General features: G+C 38.3%; 3 protein-coding genes across 4 annotated transcripts in view; all 3 read right to left on the bottom strand.

Moving 5' to 3' along the window:
- LOC131065238 (diaminopimelate epimerase, chloroplastic) overlaps positions 1-20,820 on the bottom strand; it is a 224,498-nt gene that overhangs the window by 177,658 nt on the left and 26,020 nt on the right. The gene's annotated exons all lie outside the window — the stretch shown is intronic.
- Positions 3,820-4,932, bottom strand: LOC131873638 (uncharacterized). The gene is made up of 2 exons (XM_059216650.1): positions 4,588-4,932; positions 3,820-4,488 (listed from the first exon to the last, which is right to left on the bottom strand). Exons 1-2 carry the CDS (start codon positions 4,919-4,921, stop codon positions 3,953-3,955), a joined length of 870 nt encoding a protein of 289 aa, XP_059072633.1. The 5' UTR covers positions 4,922-4,932; the 3' UTR covers positions 3,820-3,952.
- On the bottom strand, positions 5,393-8,718 carry LOC131065237 (uncharacterized). The gene is made up of 3 exons (XM_059216649.1): positions 6,208-8,718; positions 5,856-6,088; positions 5,393-5,755 (listed from the first exon to the last, which is right to left on the bottom strand). Exons 1-3 carry the CDS (start codon positions 6,975-6,977, stop codon positions 5,580-5,582), a joined length of 1,179 nt encoding a protein of 392 aa, XP_059072632.1. The 5' UTR covers positions 6,978-8,718; the 3' UTR covers positions 5,393-5,579.

Here is a 20,820-nt window from a genome sequence, read left to right on the forward strand (position 1 = left end):
AGCACAAGATCACCCAAAATTTTCATACAGAGACCAAATCAGACTTTGATACAAAAGTAAAGCTTTCTCTAGACTACAAGACCCACTCATTCTTAGAAATTCAAACCAAACTCAGAAATTTAGTTTCAGAACAATTCCCAAGGTTTCCCAAAATACTCACACAGAGGTGGAATATGAAGATGCTGTAGAAGAACTTAGCGAAGCACTCTATACCTTCCTTGTACTATTTTTCAATCATAAATATGGAAGTTGAATCCAGCTCGGATAACACTCGTAGGGTACCTGCAACCCTAGGAAGCACTATTATACAAGAGTAAAATCAATAGGGATCTGCACGCCCAAAATGTAAATTGCACCTACCGATCCAAAAGATTGAGAAGATACTTCCCTGAAAAATATCATAGAACACTTAATATGTATCGACATGAAAAGATGACAGTTAGTCCCTTGTGTTTTTGTTTCATATTTCTGATTGTCTACAAATATACCTCAAACAAGCATCTGAGATTACTGATACAAATACTTAGCCCCTGTGATCCGAATTATGGATTCGGATGACAACACCTGAGTGAGAACCTGGCAGTATTGTGGATTTGTTTACATGAACAAGGTAAACACAGAATTGAAGCAAGCCAAAAAGTGATCTATTCAATTCGAAAATTCAACATATATCAGTTCATGAGATTCCAAAGGTCACCAAAACCCCTTGAGAATCGAAACCCAACAGTCACATCTGTTTATTTACATAATAAAATCTAAAACTACGAAAATTTCAAAAAACTATATGAAATTTTGTCCTAACTTTAACTAGGCATAACTTTCTACTCCGAACTCAAAATTACAAGCCATTTAACTCGTTGGAAAGGTCTCCAAGAGCTTAAGGCGAAGTCCTGAAAGAACGTGCCTATGGCAACGTTCTAAGGGACAGGCCAAAGTTTCAAGGGCTGAAAGTGCCCCGAAGGCCTTCAAAAACGCCAAATACTGTAATGTCCCTACTAGTTAGGGATCACTGTCCTGCAAAATAGATTGTTAGAAATACAACAAATATACATATATAACTAATATAACCTTAAAATACTTAATTAACACTAATCACAATTCTTATTTAATACTTAATCAACATAATCATAATTTTAATCTAATAAAAAAGGATACGAATGCCATACAAAGTATGTCCTTAGGCGGCCGTGAAGCTTGCCTTCTTGGAACCCATCTTGGTTCCAAGCCCTCCAGGAAGTCGAAGGTGAATTCGACTCCTGTCTTGAATGTAATTTCTTACATCCAAGCCCTCCAGGAAATCGAAGGTTATTTCGATTCCTGTCTTGGGTGTAACCTCTTATGCCCAAGCCCTCCAAGGAAGACCATGTGTCATTCCTTGCCTTGGGTGAATTGAGATCACCATCGATTAGAAAGGATAGTTGCGTAGGCAAAGGCAAGAGAGGAGGGGGCACGGGAGAGCATTCGGGAGCAGACTTTCGTGACCAGCAGGTAAGAGGTAAGGTATAATAAATTATAAACAACTAATATATTAATGTTGATTAAACTTATAGTGTTTATTGAACATAGATAAGGAATGTGTTAAGGCAGTAGTAATATGCATTAAAATTACCATTTACTAAGAGGTAATTGAGATTGGTAAATTGAGATCACCATCGATTAGAAAGGATAGCTGCGTAGGTAGAGGCAAGAGAGGAGGGGGCACGGGAGAGCATTCGGGAGCAGACTTTTGTGACCAGCAGGTAAGAGGTAAGGTATAATATATTATAAACAACTAATATATTAATGTTGATTAAACTTAAAGTGTTTATTGAACATAGATAAGGAATGTGTTAAGGCAGTAGTAATATGCATTAAAATTACCATTTACTAAGTATGATAATTAATATATTTATATTAATTAATGTATATTTCATTGAGCGTTGGTAAGAGTATATTAAGGCTAAAAATGTGTGCATTAATGAATACAATTAATTAATATACTAATCTACACATAGGGAATGATTAAGGAATATAGATGTTATCAAGGAAGGTGTAATGCATATGTTAACAATGATAGGGTACATTTGATATGTATATATGTTAAAGAATACATTAGGAATACATGTTAACATAAAATGTGGATTGGGAAATAAAATAGTACTAAATCATCAAAGTGTATTATAAATGCAAATGTAAACACATGTTGGAGGCTATAGAGAGGAAACTCCCTTAGTCTAAAGGAGGGATTATGAAAATCCCTAGGGCAGTATATATACTGATTATTGATATGCATATGTAGGGCTTGGTTGATTAAGTTCAACCAAGAGGAGATGGATCTGGCCGGTCCACTCCGAGGACTTGGGTGATGGGATGCATCACCCAAGGCAAGGAATGACACGTGGTCTTCCTTGGAGGGCTTGGATGTAAGAAATTACATTCAAGATAGGAGTCGAATTCACCTTCGACTTCCTGGAGGGCTTGGAACCAAGATGGGTTCCATGAAGGCAATCTTCACGGCCGCCTAAGGACATACTTTGTATGGCATTCGTATCCTTTTTTATTAGATTAAAATTATGATTATGTTGATTAAGTATTAGATAAGAATTGTGATTAGTGTTAATTAAGTATTTTAAGGTTAAATTGCAAGTTAAATTAGTTATATATGTATATTTGTTGTATTTCTAACAATCTATTTTGCAGGACAGTGATCCCTAACTAGTAGGGACATTACAAATACTAACATATAGAAAAACTAGAAAAAATATGAAAATATTATTTACAATATTTCAAATTTGCTTCTGATCATTACTTCCCCCTTGAAAAGCAATGGGTCCCATTGCATCGACACTCTGAATGAGATGAGGAAAACGTAGTTGAATCTACTCCCTGGTAAACCACTTTCCTTGTTGAGCAATCTGCCCTGCTCGAACCACTTTGTACAGATAGATCTGCTGCTGTTTGAGTGTTTTCACCATGGTGTCCACAATTTGATCACATTTGAATGGAGAAGCTGCATTTGGATTAGTGGAAATTGTTTCTGCCACATCTGCAACATCTAATAGTGGAGGAAAATATGGCTTCAAGAGTTCCACATTGAAGACTGGATGAAGACCCAGGAATGGGGGTAGATTAAGCTCAAAAGCATTATCACCGACTTGCTTGATGATTGTGTATGGCCCAAAACGCAGAGGAAGAAGCTTCCTATTGGGACCCTGCAATCGTTCCTTCTGGATATGCAACCACACCTTGTCCCCGACTTGAAAATTATGAGGAGTACGATGCTCATCATGTCTCTCCTTATATTTCTTATTGGTATGCTCCAAGATTTCATGAACTTGTTGTTGCAGATGATGAATTCTATCAATGAACTGGGCTGCCTTATCTTCCTCCTTACCAACACGTGGAACCAAATCGGGTTGAATAAGTGGTACATCCATTGGTGCAAGTGGTTGATAACCAAGACAAACCTCAAATGGGTTGTGACCAGTCGAACTGTGAATTGCCCTGTTGTAGCTATGTTGAACATATAAAAGACTTTCATCCCATGTGCGGGGATCAAAGAAACGAAACTCGGACTCGGCTCGGACTCGGCAAGGCCAAATCGGACTCGGACTCGGGACTCGGCGTCAGACTCAGCTCCAGACTCGGCTGGACTCGGGAAAGTGAAAAACTCAAAAAATTTAGAGATTTTTTAAGATTTAAAACTTGTTTCATGCACCCTTTATTGAATAAGACACAATAACATCATCAAACTTGGCTCATTTCATTACATAATACATACACAAGTATACATCTATGATCTATCACATAAGCATAAACGCAAATTGTAGCTGAAGGAAATAACAAACATAGATATATAAATATTGTCAAATGTATACAATATTACAAAACTCATGGAATAAAAAATCCATGTCATCATATGATCATCATCAAATGTTCCATACAAATAACAAAGGTAAATACATCTACAAGCCTATGGCGCAGAGGAGTCTGCACCCTCCGGCCCCGACGTCGGCTCCGATGAAGGCCCCGCCCCCCTACGAAGGCATCTAAGGTAGGTCATAGATGATTGGGCAGCCATAGCCGCTCCTCGTGACACCACGCCATGCTCACCAACATCAGGAACATCTGTGTCACTGTCACCATCTCTGTCACTATCACCGTCTGCCTCTGAATCTCCTCTCTCTGCTCGTGCTCTCTGCTCCTCCTCTGCCATGGCTACAGCCTCAGCCTCTATATCTACCTGGTCGATCCAATCAGTGTCATCTAGAATGATAGGAGAGATGTCAGCTAATGCATTCTTTCTCATTCTCAGGCGGAGGTTATAGTGAACAAAGATAAGATCATTCATCTTCTCCACGGATAATCTATTGCGCCTCTTGGAGTGTATGTGCTCAAACATACTCCAATTGCGCTCACAACCAGATGCACTGCATGGTTGGCTCAAGATGCGAATGGCCAACTTCTGAAGATTTGGTGTCGTTGGGCCAAAAAAGTTCCACCAATTATCTGAGTTTGAAATGAGAAAAATAAATAAAATCAGTCTCTCATAAACTCATTTAACAATATACAATAAAACTAAAATTAAGCCTTACAATTTATTTTTACCTGGCATCATAGTTGTCCTACTTTCTTTGGCGATAGGACGAGAAAAGGTCTCCCCTTGTGCATTTGAGAACAACTGTAGCTCTCGCATAAGATCTGACTGAGTACAACCAACAGGTGCCATCTTCTCCATGACTGAGTATAGCCCATCAAGGACCTCCGCATCAGCCCTGAAAGTAGGGCTAAAATGGAATGCCGGATTCAAATAATAGGCTGCTGCATGGATGGGCCTATGAAGCTGATGATGCCATCTCTTATCAATGATCTGCCAAATGGGACCATACTTGCTCTCATCTCCTACATAGATAGATTTGATGCCCTCTTTCGCCCTATCCATGCCCTCATATATGTAGCCCACTGCGGGCTTTTCTCCATCCGCAACTCGCAACAAAACCACCAAGGGCTTAACAAACTGTAAAATTGAAAATATTGTGTAATTTAAAACATGAGCAAATAAGAGAATATGATGAATAAGTTATAAAACAAAAAGTTAAATAAAAATTGTAGAATTTATAAAAAAATTACCTTCACTATCTCATCACAAGGGCTCCAAAAGCCTCGCTCATCAAAAATGCAGTCTGCCATATCTTTTCCTGCTGGGGTGGCAGCATAGGATGAGGAAGACCACTCCTCACCAACAATCATACGTCTCAAGGCCATCTTACAACGAAGCATGGACTGCAATGTGATGAAGTTTGTGGCAAATCTTGTGATTCCTGGACGAGCTAACTCCTTATGCTCTGTGTATTGTCTCATAAGAGCCAACACCCATGAATGATTATATACAAATTTGCACACATTTCTTGCCTTTTCTACACATGTCTTGACCCATGGAAGTTTTCCAATATCCTCTAACATGAGGTCAATGCAATGGGCGGCACATGGAGTCCAAACTATAGATGGGTGCCTCTCCATCAAGAGTCTGCCTGCAACAACATAATTTGTTGCATTGTAATTAATGAGGTTACAAAATAGAAATTAATTTGCAAACAAAATTAGTTTGTAATCAAAAGTTTACCTGCAGCAACATAATTTGGTGCATTGTCAGTCACCACCTGTACCATGTTCTCTTCACCCACCTCATTAATCACCTCCTCTATCTGCTCACATAGGTAGGTGGCATTCTTGCAATGGGCGGAGGCATCAATAGACTTGATGAAAACGGTGCCCCCTGAAATAAAAAAATAAAGCAAGATCAATGATCATTCAATAAATCATTAAATGAAAAATAAAAAATTAATGCCTAAATGAAACTAAAATTAATCAATCACCTGCGGAAGAAACAAGAAAATTAAGGAGAGTTCTATTTCTCCTGTCTGTCCAACCATCAGTCATGATGGTGCAACCTTTAGTGCTCCATATTTGGCGTTGATCACCCAATTCTTTCTTCACATCATTCACCAATTCAGTCAAAATGGGTCCGCTCAAATCAAACTCAGAAGGGGCTTTGAATCCCGCCCCACAAATGGTAAGGGCATCAACCATTTCTTGCCAATAAGGTGACCTGTCACAAATAATTTTAATGAGATAAGTATGTACTATGTATAATGAACTATATACAACAAAAATTAATACGAACAATCAAATTATAAAAATTAAAACAATCAAACATAAAACATTTACCTGGCTGTGAAGAATGGAATACTGCCATAGATCCAAAATCTGCCAACTGCCATTTTAGCAGCATCATGGACCTCCTTGTTCCAACCCATGCTCTCAAGTGACTGTTGGGACCCAGGAGTAGTGCGAGGTGCAAAAAAGGTATCCAACCTAGATTTACGAATCCTAGGTCCAATGCTAACATTCCCACTACCACTGCCAGTGCTAGGAACATGAGAAGGGGCAGAGGCACTGGCACTAGCACTGGCACTTATAGAAGCAGAACCGGAAGCATGAGTAGTAGCAAAATGAGTGGGACGATATGAAGGTAAGGAAGAAGGCCCTCCAACACAACCTAATTGTGTCCCTGTTCCTAAAGGTGCATGTCTCCCAATGACTGTGAGATCCTCTTTTTCTTTCCTTTTCCTTTCAATTTCTTCAACCATTACATAGCAATCACGTACGGCCTCAGTGACTGCTTTTGTGCATGGGTCGGCATCATGCCCACGCACACCAGCAATATGGTATTTCAATCTATATATGCCTCCATGGAATATTGTTTTGCAAAATATACACTTTGTTTGCCCTTTTCTTTGCCCTGGAAAATCCTCATGATATTTCCAAGCAGGGTCCTTTCTAATGGGAGGTCTAGAAGAGGACATTGTATGATTGTTTTGTGAAACTTGAGGCAAATAAGAATGTGAAGGTTGCTGCAATAAAACATTACAAATGCAAAAATAAATTAAGACATTCATTCTATGTTGTGCATTCATAATTTCATTCTCATTGAACATTTTTTTCAAAAAAGCTAAAGTAGGGTAACTAGGGTTTGCAATTTTATTTTTTTTAAATTGTAGGGTTTGTCAAACCCTACTTTAAAAAAAATAAAATTACAAACCCTGGGCCTACATAGTAACATAGAAAAGATTTTGGAATAAAATGTAAAACTTTCAAAAAAAAAAGAATAGAAAAATGAATTTTTGCATATAAGAAACAAAAAAATCTCAAAAAAACAATGTTACCAACTTACCTCTTAGAACTCTTGAAGAAAATTGAAGAAATTGAAGAAATCTTCCTTGCTGGTTTTTCTTCAATGCACCCTTGTTATTCTTTTTATCTCACTTTACTCCTCCTATTTTTGCAAATGAATGAAATGAAAGTCACTTTTAGGTATAAAACAAAAATAACACAAAAAAAAAGAGTCAAAAAAACCATTTAAAATTGTTTTTTTTTTAACTTATCTTTCACATCGCCGCCGGCCAAGTCCCAGGCACGGGACTCGGCCAAACTCGCCAAACTCGGCGAGTCTGGCGAGTCTGGCGCCTGGACTCGGCCGAGTCCGAGTCCGAGTCCCCAGGACTCGGCGAGGGTGACTCGCACTCGGACTCGCCGAGTCCAGGCAAGTTTAGGCGATTTTCGTTTCTCTGGCGGGGATGTTTTGAGTGATACATGCATAGGATGTGAATGATCATCCGATTCACTACCTCTGTTTGGCCATCTGTTTGAGGATGGAAAGCAGTAGACTTTGTTTATTTTATGTCCATCTTTTCCCATAATGTAGACCAGAACTTACTAAGAAACCTGTTGTCCCTATCTGAGATAATGGTATTCAGTAGACCAAAATGGACCCAAATGTGTTCAAAGAAAATCTTTGCAGTGTCCTCTGCAGAAATTGTTTTTTTACAAGCCACTATTACTGCCATTTTTGAGAACCTATCTACCACAACATACACACAATCGTGGCCTCTTTTGGTGGTAGGAAGACCAGACATAAAGTCCATAGAGAATGCCAAGGTTTTTCAGGAACAGGAAGAGATGAATACAGTCCAAGTTTACAATTGGCAAGCTTAGCAATAGCACATGCGGTACAAGCTTGAATATATGAAATGACATCATTTCTCAACTTTGGCCAATAAAAATACCTCTAAAGTATAGCAGTAGTCTTACCTATGCCAAAATGACCAGCAACCTTACTATAGTGAGCTTCCCATATCAGATTTTTGCGTTCTACATTGGGCACACAGATTTGGCCAAGGTGACAAAGCATTCCATCCTGCAAATAGAAGTCATTCACTTGATGTCCCTTCACCAATTGATTATAAACATCTGCGAATTCAACATCATTATCATACAAGAAAGCCCAGGCTTCAATTTGATGACCACATGAGTCCAATACCATACTTATAGCTGCAATCGGAGACCTGCTCAAACAGTCTGCTACTTTGTGTTGTGACGTTTTCACACATCGCCCCATTGCAAATGGGGACCCTTGCTTTTTTGCTTTTTAGGGTTTGTTCTTTAGGTTTTTTAGGGTTTTGTTAGTTGGCCTTTGCATTTTGAGTGTTGTCGGGGAGATCAATAGGGTAGCAAGTCCGGCTTGAGTGAGGTCCTGATCCTGAAATTTGGCTAAGTCTGGAATGTCCTGATCCTAAAATTTGACTAAGTCTGGAAACTGAAAAACCTCAAAAAACTAGATTTTGCAATATAACTCCTGGAGGTCTGAAACCACTCTCAAACATCCTGAAAGTATATATGGAATATAACTTAAAGTATAAGAAAGAAGAAACATAGAAGGAAACATAGAAGGAAATGTTATATTCCATAAAAATTATCCTGATAGAGAGTTCGAAAAGTCAAATTTCGCTCCTGTCCTTCACTGAGGATCCAGATCGAATTTCGCTCCTGTCCCTCTCAGGAGGACCAAGGCGAAGCGCTCCTGTCCCTCACCAAGGGACCAAGGCGATAATACTTATTTGAGCCATTCCTGGCCGTGTTTGGACGAATTGAGACATCAAAGGCATGGTGAAGGACGAAATGAGCATGATAGAGCATCCAGACTTGATCAAAAACAATGAAATGATGAAGTTTTTGCCTAGAAGGTCAAATTCGCTCCTGTCCCTCACTGAAGGACCAGAGCGATTTTCTTTATATGCACAATTTTAGACCTTTTTTGGACATTAACTTTTATTCATAGCATGAAGTAAGATGATATCTTCCTTAGCCAAGACATTTATTGATGAAAATTGTAACGATTTGGCCTAGAGAGCAAAATTTGCTCCTGTCCCTCACTGAAGGACCGGAGCTTGAATTCCAATTTCGCATTATCCTTGCAAGATTTAAGTGGTTTCGCGATTTGAGGAGGTCAAAGGGGATACATTTCATCAGTTGAATATAACTTGAAGTGCCTTCATGAAAGAAAAATGGACCAAAATGAAAAATCGCTCCTGTCCCTCAGTCAGGGACCAGGGCGAAGTTCAGTGATAGCTCCCGTCCCTCTCCCAGGGACCAGAGCGAAATTCCTCATGAGGCATGTTTTGGGCAAAAAGCAAGCAAGTTTAAAGTTTGAGGCAAGCAAGGACGATGTAACGGATTCGTTGAAGACAAAATTGAAGATTGAAGGACACCAAATGAGACCTATATTGGCCTGGGCGCTCCTGTCCCTCACTGAAGGACCAGAGCGATTTTTGTCTCAGATGAATTTCTTGCCAAGTTTGAATGATTTCCAAGCCAAAGGTGAAAGAAAGGAGGGTGAAACTAGACCGTTGAAGATAAATTTGGAAGATGGCAAGGTGTAGTTGAGCTTGAAAGTACAAATTCGCTCCTGTCCCTCAGTCAGGGACCAGGGCGATAATCATCATATCACTCAAATCCTTCAAAAATCACGCCAAGTCAAGGTTGTATAAGGTTGCATAAGGTCTAAGGTGTCTTAAGAAAATGATATGCAAAGAAGTTAAACGTCGAAGGGTGATCAAATTGAGTCCAGAGCCTAGATCGCTCCTGTCCCTCATCAAGGGACTAGGGCGATTTTCATTAAATCATTCATTTCCCTTCAAAATCATGACAAGGCAAAGATACACAAGATCAAGGATATCATTTGGAAGGCAATGAACAAGAAACAAAGGTTACAGAACGAAGAATGTTGGCTAGAGCATAAAGTTCGCTCCTGTCCCTCAGTCAGGGACCAGAGCGATAGGTTTGTGTCCTTACCTCTTTCAAATTTGGCGCTAAAACATTCTTTAGATTTTATTAAATGCTAGGAAAAATCGATAAATTTGAAATCCAATTAAAATTAGCGCATGGGCCTTTATTAATTAATTTTTGCCTCTTAAAAATCGAGTTTATTTAAAATTATAGGCATTAAATTAATTAATTATAAATAAAAATGGGGCGCTTGATTTAAAATTTGTTTCATTTTACAAGGGTCGGCCTTTAAGTTTATTTTAAATTTGCCTTATTCACCAAAGTCGGCCTAGGGTCAATATGAAGGTGAGCGCCTATAAAGGAAGGTGTTTATTTCATTTTTCACATCATCATTTATCATCTCTCATATGCGATTTGGAGAAGGCAAAAGAGGAGAGAATTTCATAAAAAAGAAGTGCGAGTTTCTATCCAAAGGTGGTGCGAAACATCTTCAAAGGGGAGTGCGAACTTGAAGTTTGAATTAAGGCGAAAGACATTGAAGAACACATCAAAGACCCCAAGGGTGACGAAGTTGATAGGAAGGACGTTCGCTTGAAGATAACGTGGAAAAGGCTTCAAACATTAATTTTGCCTAGGCAAATTCCTTGTTTTGCATTCTAGAGTTAGCTCTCAAGTAAGGTATGGCAAGATCCCTTGTTTTAATTTCGAATTTTGATCGTCATAATCTTAAATTTTGAATTTTGAATTTTGAATTGTAATAGCTCAATCGTTTTTTAGGAAATAATAACTCAAGGATTTATTATGAAGTTTCCTAAAAATTAATTTAATCTATGTTATTCATTGCAAAATCATGTTCCTAATTTTGAAATGTTGTGTAGGCATCAAATGGAGATCTCATCAAGGAAAATCAAGCCGGATCAAGGACGGTCTTCGCCGGGACGATCAAGCAAGGACAAGGACGACCTTCTTTGGACTAACGTCATCAAGGGCAACCTCTTCCAATCCAGTGTTCCAAGGCGAGGTACATCATCATCCTGCACATCAAGGACACAAGGAGTTAGAACAAGGGCTCGTTGAAGAAGTAAATAGTTCCAGATGAATTAATTAAAGCAAGCTTCTCAACAACATCAAGTTGAATATCTACCAAGTTACAAGTGTCAAATGAGGTGGCGTCCTAGTCATCACGTCTCCAATCAGTGAGGTCCACCTCAGCATGTCCAGATTCAATGTACTTAACTCATGGAAGGTGGCACAAACTCCGATGTACCTACCCCGGCTATCCATTGGTCGATTTTTCTAGAGGGGACATGTGTCCAAGCAATACAATTTTATCATTGGTCAAGCATTAAATGTTATGTAATGGTTGTAACAAACCCTAATTAGGGTTTTCATTGTTGAATCTTGGCCATTGATCTCGAATTGATCTAAGCCATCGAATTGTATTGAGGGCACTATATAAACCCTGGCATTTCATTTTGTAAAGGCAATTAGCAATAATTAGAGAGAGTTGTAAATAATAGAAAGCAGTTAGTAGATAGAGAGTAGTTAGAAATTGATAGAATAGTAATTAGAGTAGAATAGGAGGACAAGGCAAGAAATTGTTGCCATTGATTGTAAACAAACTCCATTTTCATTGAAGTAATGGTGAAGTGTGTCGTTTCTTGCAATTTGCATGGTTTCTTGTTGAGTCTTCAATCCTAGATGGTAGATGATTAGATGAATGGAGGAAATGCGATTGATTAATGGTGGAATTCGTATATCCATACTACTAGCAGTTTGTTGATTGCAGACTTGCCTTGTGTAGTCAACTGGAATCATTCAGCTTAAGCTCAATTTCAATTTGTCGCTTCTTCATTGATATGCATCAACTTGATGGTGTCTATGCCTGCGGTGATGATTTGAACATCATAAAGCTTCCCTTAGAAGATCGCACTAGCCTTGTGGAGATGGTCCATTGATGTCAAAACAAGACCTAGTTAGAGTTTCATCAAAAATCAAATCATTGCTCCTACATTCTTAGTATTAGGATTAGATCTTCTCTTCGCCCTCATCCTTTTTCCATTTTTTCAAATCTAAGCCAGTAAGAGCCTGTGTTCCAGCAAAGCAGATCGGAAGTTCAATCATCAAATGTAAGTCCCCTTGTGATTCCAGCAAATCACATCATACCACTGGAGTTTATCCACACGTAGAGACCCTACTAACCAGAACATTGGAGTCATCCTAACTGATCCTTCATGCGAATCTTCAGCAGTTAGAGACTTTATTCAAGAGAGGATAAGATGCCTTTAGGTATTTTATTCTGTGTATGATGGTGTACAAAATACACGTCAACACTTTGTTAGCACTTCCCTTCTTGTGGCGAATATTGAGATGAAATTGTTGAAGATAGGTTGACCATTGTTGATGTCGATCATTTTGCAACTTCCCCTGTGTTTGCAAAAATTGAAGAGGTTTGTGGTCTGTGTGGATGACAGTCTCCTTACCCAAAATATAATGTTTCCATTGTTTACAGGCTTGAACAATAGCATACAGTTCCTTGTCGTAAGTGGCATACCGACGCACTGTATCAAAAAAAATCTGACTATGATATGCAACTGGGTGACCATGTTGCATGAGGACTGCTCCTAGGGCATATTCTAATGCATCGGTTTGTATTTCAAATGACTATTGCAGGTCAGGAAGAGATAAAACTGGTGCAGAACATAACCTTCGTTTTAACTCCTCGAATGCTTCTTGTTGAGCACCTGTCCATTTAAACTTTGCTTGTGTTCCCCCCCGCAATGACTGATTTAGAGGCCAAGACAAATGGGAAAACCCCAACACAAATCTGCGATAAAAGTTTGCCAACCCGAGGAAACTTCGTAACTCTGTCAGATTTCTAGGAGATGGCCAGTCCTTAATCAGTTGTATCTTCTCCGGATCAACATGAACACCCTCACTGTCAATAACATATCCTAAGTATCTGATACTCTGCATACCAAAGGAGCACTTTTCTTTGTTTGCATAAAGCCCATGATCTTGTAAAGTTGAGAGAATTTTTTCCACATGTTGTAAATGGTCCTCCCAAGTTTTGTTGAAGATGAGTATGTCATCCAGATATATCACCACGAAGGAATCAGTGAATGGTCTAAGTATATCGTTCATCATTCTCATGAATGTCGCTGGGGCATTTGTTAGACCGAAAGGCATCACTAGCCATTCAAACAATCCCTCTTTAGATTTGAAAGTTGTCTTCCACACATCAGCTGAGTCAATTGGTACTTGATGGTATCCCGATTTCAAATCAATTTTTGTGAAGAATCGAGGCCCTCTAAGCTGGTCCAAGAGGTCATCTATCCGGGGAAGTGGATACCTATTTTTGACTGAAATTTTGTTCAAGGCCCTATAGTCAATACAAAGTCTCCAAGTTCCATCCTTTTTCTTTGCCAGAACAATGGGACTGCCACAGGGTGATGCACTTGGACGAATATGTCCCTTCTCAATCAATTCCTATATTTGCCTCTTAATTTCATTATTTTCTAATACTGATCTACGGTAGACTGGTTCATTAGGCAATAGAGTTCCTGGTATCAAATCAATAGTGTGTCTCACTTGGCAGTGCGTAGGTACCCCAGTTGGTAACTTAAACAGATTCTCATATTTTGTCAAAGTTTGATCCATTGATCTTTTTTGTAGGGTTGTGGTGTTTGTGATGGCATGGGAATTATATACTGACTTTCTCTCTTCTTCATAACGAATCATCAATAATATGAATGTTCCCATTTTGGCAACCAACCTCTTACATTGCTTAGCACTAATCAAAGAGGTAGTGTATGCAAGGCTTACCTCTAGTATTCGGTATTTCTACTCACCTAATCTGATTGTCACGCTGCGAGGTCTGGACTCATAAACACCATGGCGCTGGTACATATATGGTTGTCCCAACAGAACATCACAAACATCTAAAGGAGCCACGTCACAGATTACCTCATCTTTGAAAGGCTTTATAGAGTATGAAAGGCGACACTGTTGGTGCACTTGGATATCTCTCCCTTGACTTACCCATCCCATTGAATAGGGTTGCGGGTGTGTTGTTGTTTTCAGATTCAATCTCTTCACAGTCTCTGCTGAGATTAGGTTCTTTTGACTTCCACTATCAACAATAAAGTGCAGGGCTTTTCCTCCGACCCACATCTGTGAGTGGAACAATCTCTCCTCATCCTCCCGGGGCAATATCTTTGTAGTAGCTACTGTTGCATATGGATCAGCCTCAATGACCTGTTCATGACTTTCTTCTGTGCAAGATTTTGCCGCCTTAGGTTCTGCCTTGTCCTCATGCGTCTCCATCATTAAACTTTTTATGGTTCTGCAATCTTTTGTGTTATGAGAGGGACTCTTATGGAATTCACACCACATACCGTTTTCTTGTGTCTTCTTCATACCCCATGCCTCTTTCGTTGGTGAATTGGGAGAAGATTCGTTGGAGGTTTGTTTCCATGTAGTTTTGCCACCTTCACCCTTCCATCTGTTGTTTGCGAAGTTATCCCTCCTTCCTTTCTGTTTGAATTTCTCCTCAATTTTTGTAGCAAATTTATATGCACTAGGTAGTCTCTCTATGTTCAGAAATTCCATTTCGGTTTGGATATACCTATGAAGTCCACTCTGATATTTCAAAACTTGGTGCTTCTCACAATCTTTGATGCCAAGCTTTGCTGCTAAAGCATGAAACATATTAGTATATTCTTGAACAGTTTGGTCCTTTTTCTATCAAAGCAATTGCCACTACATATATTTATGTTCATATGTATCCACAGGAAAGTATTCTTCCTTTATGTGCTCCATGAATTCTCCCCATGTGGGTTTTTGATCAAAGATAAAAGTACTGCCAGTTTCTGCTGCCTTGGATGCTAACTTCGCTTCCCACGAATCTTTCACATGATTTTCAGCTTTGAGAAGACCGAAAGTTATTTTCTCTTCATCTAAGAACTGGTTGATAGAGAAATACCTTTCCAGTTTTGAAACCCAATCATCAACAGCATCCGCATCAATCTTTCCCCGAAATGTGGGTATATCGAAATTCACTTGCACCTTGAATGGTGTATACCCTGTGAATGGTGAATTTGCTTGTGACCCACGACTTTCTAGCATTTGCTTGAACTGCTCCATCATTTCTTCACGTTGTTTTGTTAATGCATCTGCAACCAACGCTTTAATGTCATCGTCGGTCTACAACTTAGCCATCTGCGATCGTGTGCGTCTCAAAGGAAGGTAGTCTAAAGGATTCCTTGTTTCCAACTCCAATCTTTGATATATTGATCGCGTGTGATATGACATACAGGAGCAAACTTGCTCTGATACCACTTATCCGAATTATGGATTCGGATGACAACACCTGAGTGAGAACCTGCGGTATTGTGGATTTGTTTACATGAACAAGGTAATCACAGAATTGAAGCAAGCCAAAAAGTGATCTATTCAATTCGAAAATTCAACATATATCAGTTCATGTCATTCCAAGGGTCACCAAAACCCCTTGAGAATTGAAACCCAATAGTCACATCTGTTTATTTACATAAAAGAAATCTAAAACTACGAAAATTTCAAAAAAACTATATGAAAATTTGTCCTAGCTTTAACTAGGCATAACTTTCTACTCCAGACTCGAAATTACGAGCCGTTTAACTCGTTGGAAAGGTCTCCAAGAGCTTAAGGCGAAGTCCTGAAAGAACGTGCCTACGGCAACGTTCTAAGGGACAGGCCAAAGTTTCAAGGGCTGAAAGTGCCCCGAAGGCCTTCAAAAACGCCAAATACTAACATACAGAAAAACTAGAAAAAATATGAAAATATTATTTACAATATTTCAAATTTGCTTCTGATCACCCTGACAAGCAATAAAATACTTAGTTCCTTATGAGAAACATCTTAGAAATTACTACTAGAAGCCAAACAGTGGAAGACCGAAGGTCACCACTTTGAATGTCACTTTAGATGTCACTTTGGAGATTTGAACTTGGGTCTCCACAATGAGAACCCAATGCTTTGACCACTTAATCTCAACCCCACTTGTTTCAAAAAAGGGGATGGCTTCTAACACAAGCTACTACATGACCACAACAAATAGATAAAGGAACCTACTTATCCATGAGTTCCAGAATTATCTATTTATTTGAGGGTCTCTGGCACTCTGCAATGGATTACCCTTTTCTATAACCAACATGTTACATAATATTTAAGCCTTGAGTACAAAACTAGTCCATTTTTATAAAACCCTGAAGCTAATTTGATGTCTGAAATCTTAAATCTGTTAGATAACTGAGGCTTGACATCGCTGGGAGAAAACTAAAAACTCTAGCTGCTGATAAACCTGAATACCGACTCCTTTTAATTGGAAAAAGAAAGCATGTGTATAAGACAGTAGAGAACTATCCTTAGATGGTATAGGAGCCAGTTTAAACTAAAAGGTCTCCAAGGAAAATATAGGATTCAGTCTTTCAGGCTGCTAAAGAGAGAATCTTGCCATTTTTTCAGACTTACCGAGTCCCACCAAACAGCCTGTACACATTGCATCCAAGCACATTGATCAAAAAAGCAGGTTGGTGTATCTATTATCTAAAAAAAAGGGCAGGTGGACCCACTTCCTAAAACTTTGGGTTGTCCATTTTGTAGAACACAATTCTACTACTGGGGTGAATCAGTAGTAGATTAAACATTCAATTCCTTAATTAATTAAGCATTCTTGATAAACTGAAAAACAGAATTAAAATCAGAACTGAAAAGAATGCAACTACACATAGGATCCAACACATACGAAATACATGGAAAACCCGGAATGGGAAAAACCACGGTGAGAAATGTTGCTAGGATCTACTGTCCTAATCCAGCCCCATGAATAAAAATGTGTGCAATGCATTAAGGGCACCAACCCTAAGGAATCACCAAATTCCTTGCTTGAGAGCACCAACTTCTTCAAACTACGCACCAACTCAACATCCTTGAGGCACCAACCTTGAGGATTTACAATCTTCTTTGAATTTACAACTTTCTTTTTACAAAACCTCACACTTCATAAAGACTAACTTGCAGATGCAATACAATACTTTTCTCACAAACTGACGACTGTTGAAAATCAGTCAGAATAAACACTCAGACTTCTTTTAACTTTCAGATTTTACAATGACATTCTCATCACTCAATGTTGCTCTCCAGATTTTAAAAACAATAAACTATACATTGATAAATTTCCAACTCTCTTCACATCTGCATTCTCTCAACTTGCTTTGCATCAGACTTGACATTACTCGTTAATGATTTACACACCCTCACAGCAGCACCTTCATTGATCTTTAGCATCCTTTAAATGGTACTTGTCTTATCTCCCATCGGTTGAGTAGTTTGAAGACAGTTTACAACTGTTTTGGAGGTAGTTTCAACTACCTACAGTTACATCAAAACTGTTATTTGCAGTACAACTGAAACTAAACTGATAACTGAAGTAATCTGCAGTTATATACCTTTAAAATAGCAATCAATATGCAGATTGAAATAATCCTGAACCTTTATCAACACAAATTATATTGCAGATCGATCTGTAGATAATATTTGATCAGATCAAGTATATCAACATTATGATAAAGCAATATAATAATTCTGATCAAAATAAATACAACAATTCATCCAACAGCCAATCTCCACATCTGATATAAGTGAAACATCCAAACAAAACCAATTGAAGGTAAGATTGTATTTTTGCTGTAGATACAATGTTTGTTCTGTTAACACCATTCAATTTTAACCTAGGTCTGAAAATGCAGGTATCAATACAAAAGCAATTGGAAAGCCCAAAACAATTCATTTCAGTGAAACAAAAGACTGCAAAATCAGGGAATATTCAGAACCTCAAAAAGTATGTGTTTGTCCTTCATCATCAATCCAATCTACATTTATCAGATGAAGGTTTCTGCAGATTTCATGCATCTAATCTAATTTTCTAATGCATCTTGACATCAATGACAAATTTTCTAACCCATTTACCCCAATGTACCAAGCATATTTATATCAAAAGATGAGTTGGGTCCACCATCAAACAATCTCATTATTATTAGCATCAAATATAAATGGTTCATAACAGTAGCTCCTCCTTCAATCGCTTTGCTTTTGTAATGTCCCCTGCGAGAACCTTACCTAAATTGCCCTAATTTGCCATAAGTAGGGTTTGGTGTGATCTTCGGAACTGAGATTGTGTGTTAGTCCCTTAATCTTGAGCCTGCGACCAGACTAGCGACACAAGATAAATATAATATTCAACAATGTACACAGAGAATTTCCATGCTCATGTTATTCAAAATATGCCTTTGGAGCTCCATCCAATCAAAGCATTGCTATTGTGAAGTACCGTGGGAGATCATACAAGGCACCTTTGAGCCTATCCAACAGGTTCAGGGGTATGGAAGTACTACCATTACGTTACCTCCTACTTCACTCTTAGAGTTCAGGGATACGGAAGCACATCCATCAATCAACCCCTGCTTAAGCTAGAATGGACCTTTAGGCTGCTTGCCCTCCTTATATGTACCGTATCATCCCCTCCACAACAAAATGTCTAATTGGTTGGAGTTCTACAGATTCTGTTCATTCTATCTTATGCAGATTTTATAAGTATAACAGACTTAATACAGATTTAGAAATATATATGCAGACTTAATACTGATTAGAAATATATAAGCAGACTTAATACTGGTTAGATATATATATGCAGACTTAATACTGATTAGAAAAATATATGCAAAAGTTGTCATTCTAAGATCGTATAAGTATTAGTTACATATAAAAGCATATTGATTCTTAGTATAAATCATACCACCAAAAATAATAAAAATACTCAGATCACTGAGCGGTTGATGTGTATGTCTCAGTCTGAAAGCACATGAATGCTTTCTTCTTTCACAATCCAGATACTTCGATGCCCATCTTGCCTTGCTTGAAATTGTCCTTTAATACTTCTTCATCCGTGGAGGAGAGTGGTGTCTTTTCCACATGGTGCTTGTTAGTAATGGTAATGACCCTTGGTTCAACACATCCTTTCACCATAACTAGTCCATCCATAACTAATGCTAACCAATGCTATCTCATCAAACTGGATATGATTATCGATCACTGTTGGTAAACAGATTTGTCACTACGATAGTTTCTCCAAAACCGACCCCTTTTGCCCAAAGAGCAGTGACAACCGTGCCAACGGCTGCAGAGATGCAATCAAACCGCAATCTTCCTCTGCGTTTGAGAGGGGCAGCTCCCTCATGTGATGGAGGTTTTTAGGATTTTTGTGTACTTATAACCTGAAAGTACAAAAAGGAGAGAAAACTAAACTAAAGAAAGGTGAATAACAAAAACCCCAATGGCAGACATACGAATACCAACTGAGATTCCACAACTGATAATAGATTACAAAGGGAGTTTTAGCACAAAGTAAATTTGATATACAATAATGAAAGAAGGATAACAAATCTCAACATACAAGGAAACAAGTTATCTTACCACATTCAAACCAAGATATCAGGGTGTGTTTCATCGATCACATTGATTACTAATGGCTTGCAGTTGCACAATTCCATAAAGGGATCATTGATTCAACATATGAGAAATCAGAAATAACAACATAGGAGTACATTTAGACATACGAACCAAAATGCATTCTTTATTATCCTTTTTGAAAATGTACAAGTTCAAAAGCCCTTAAGTACAAAGTGTCAAACCAAAAACCATTACAATTTTCTCTCTAAATTTCTCTAAAATTTCCCCCTCTGTAAGAATCCCCCCTTTTACATTACAAATAGCCTAGAATTTATAGGCCTCACAAGATAACCACCCCATAACTACTTTCTAACTACCTAATAAGTAATAACTAACTTTGCATATTTGAGAAAATAAAAATAAGCTTCATTTTACTTTAACTTTTCTCAACTTTTGCACAAATAAAGCTTATTTCCTAACTTTATTACAAACATGTGACATAAAGTCACTTTTGCAAAAAGACCACTTGAAATCTGTAACTGCAATTGACATGTTCTTCTTCAACATCATCAAAACCAATCGTTCATTCACCAAAGGCTTCTGTCTAAAATTACCTCCTTTTTGTTTTGAATCAATCATTCCTCTTGGACTTGTCATACTCCTTCATTGAAACACTTCCCAACATGGATATTTATATTAGGTAGGTAGAAGCTTCACATAACAATCAGAAAATGCCTATCCCCTTCACTCTTTTAGGCAAATTCAACACCAAAAGATTAGCCGAGATATATCAGCTTCACAAATTGTATATGAGAAATGAACTTATATCAGTTTCTAGAACAAAAATCATGTCTATCATAGACATTGGATTTTCAAACACTCTTAAAACCTTCAGTATCAATAAATAGGACAGATGTCTTCACTTCTCCAATATCATTGTATTTAATGAAATGAATCCTTGTGAGGGAATCAGTCAAACAACTCATTTGCTTTGTCACAATTTGCATTTGTTTAAAAAATAGCTACTGCGACAACAAAAGGTGATAAAATCCTTGGTGTACTAGCTCTGGCCTGTGTTGGAAACACTTGGTCTATATTCATGTACGGTCTAAAAGGCACTAAGAAAACACATCCACAGGATCATCACAGTTCTGCATGGCATGGGGTGTCCTCAAGGCAGCCACCACGGGCATGAAGTTATTAGAATATATAATTGTTATTTTTAGC

Source organism: Cryptomeria japonica, chromosome 2, assembly GCF_030272615.1.
Source record: "Cryptomeria japonica chromosome 2, Sugi_1.0, whole genome shotgun sequence".
In the NCBI taxonomy this organism is placed as follows: domain Eukaryota; kingdom Viridiplantae; phylum Streptophyta; class Pinopsida; order Cupressales; family Cupressaceae; genus Cryptomeria; species Cryptomeria japonica.

Excerpts from the sequence above, each read along its gene's own strand:
- LOC131873638 (XM_059216650.1), bottom strand. The coding sequence starts at position 4,921 with ATGGATAGGGCGAAAGAGGGCATCAAATCTATCTATGTAGGAGATGAG. Across the intron at positions 4,489-4,587 it reads TAGGACAACTATGATGCCAG|ATAATTGGTGGAACTTTTTT; the intron begins GTAAAAATAAAT and ends TTTCAAACTCAG.
- LOC131065237 (XM_059216649.1), bottom strand. The coding sequence starts at position 6,977 with ATGTTCAATGAGAATGAAATTATGAATGCACAACATAGAATGAATGTC. Across the intron at positions 6,089-6,207 it reads ATTCCATTCTTCACAGCCAG|GTCACCTTATTGGCAAGAAA; the intron begins GTAAATGTTTTA and ends TATTTGTGACAG. Across the intron at positions 5,756-5,855 it reads TTTTCTTGTTTCTTCCGCAG|GGGGCACCGTTTTCATCAAG; the intron begins GTGATTGATTAA and ends TTTTTATTTCAG.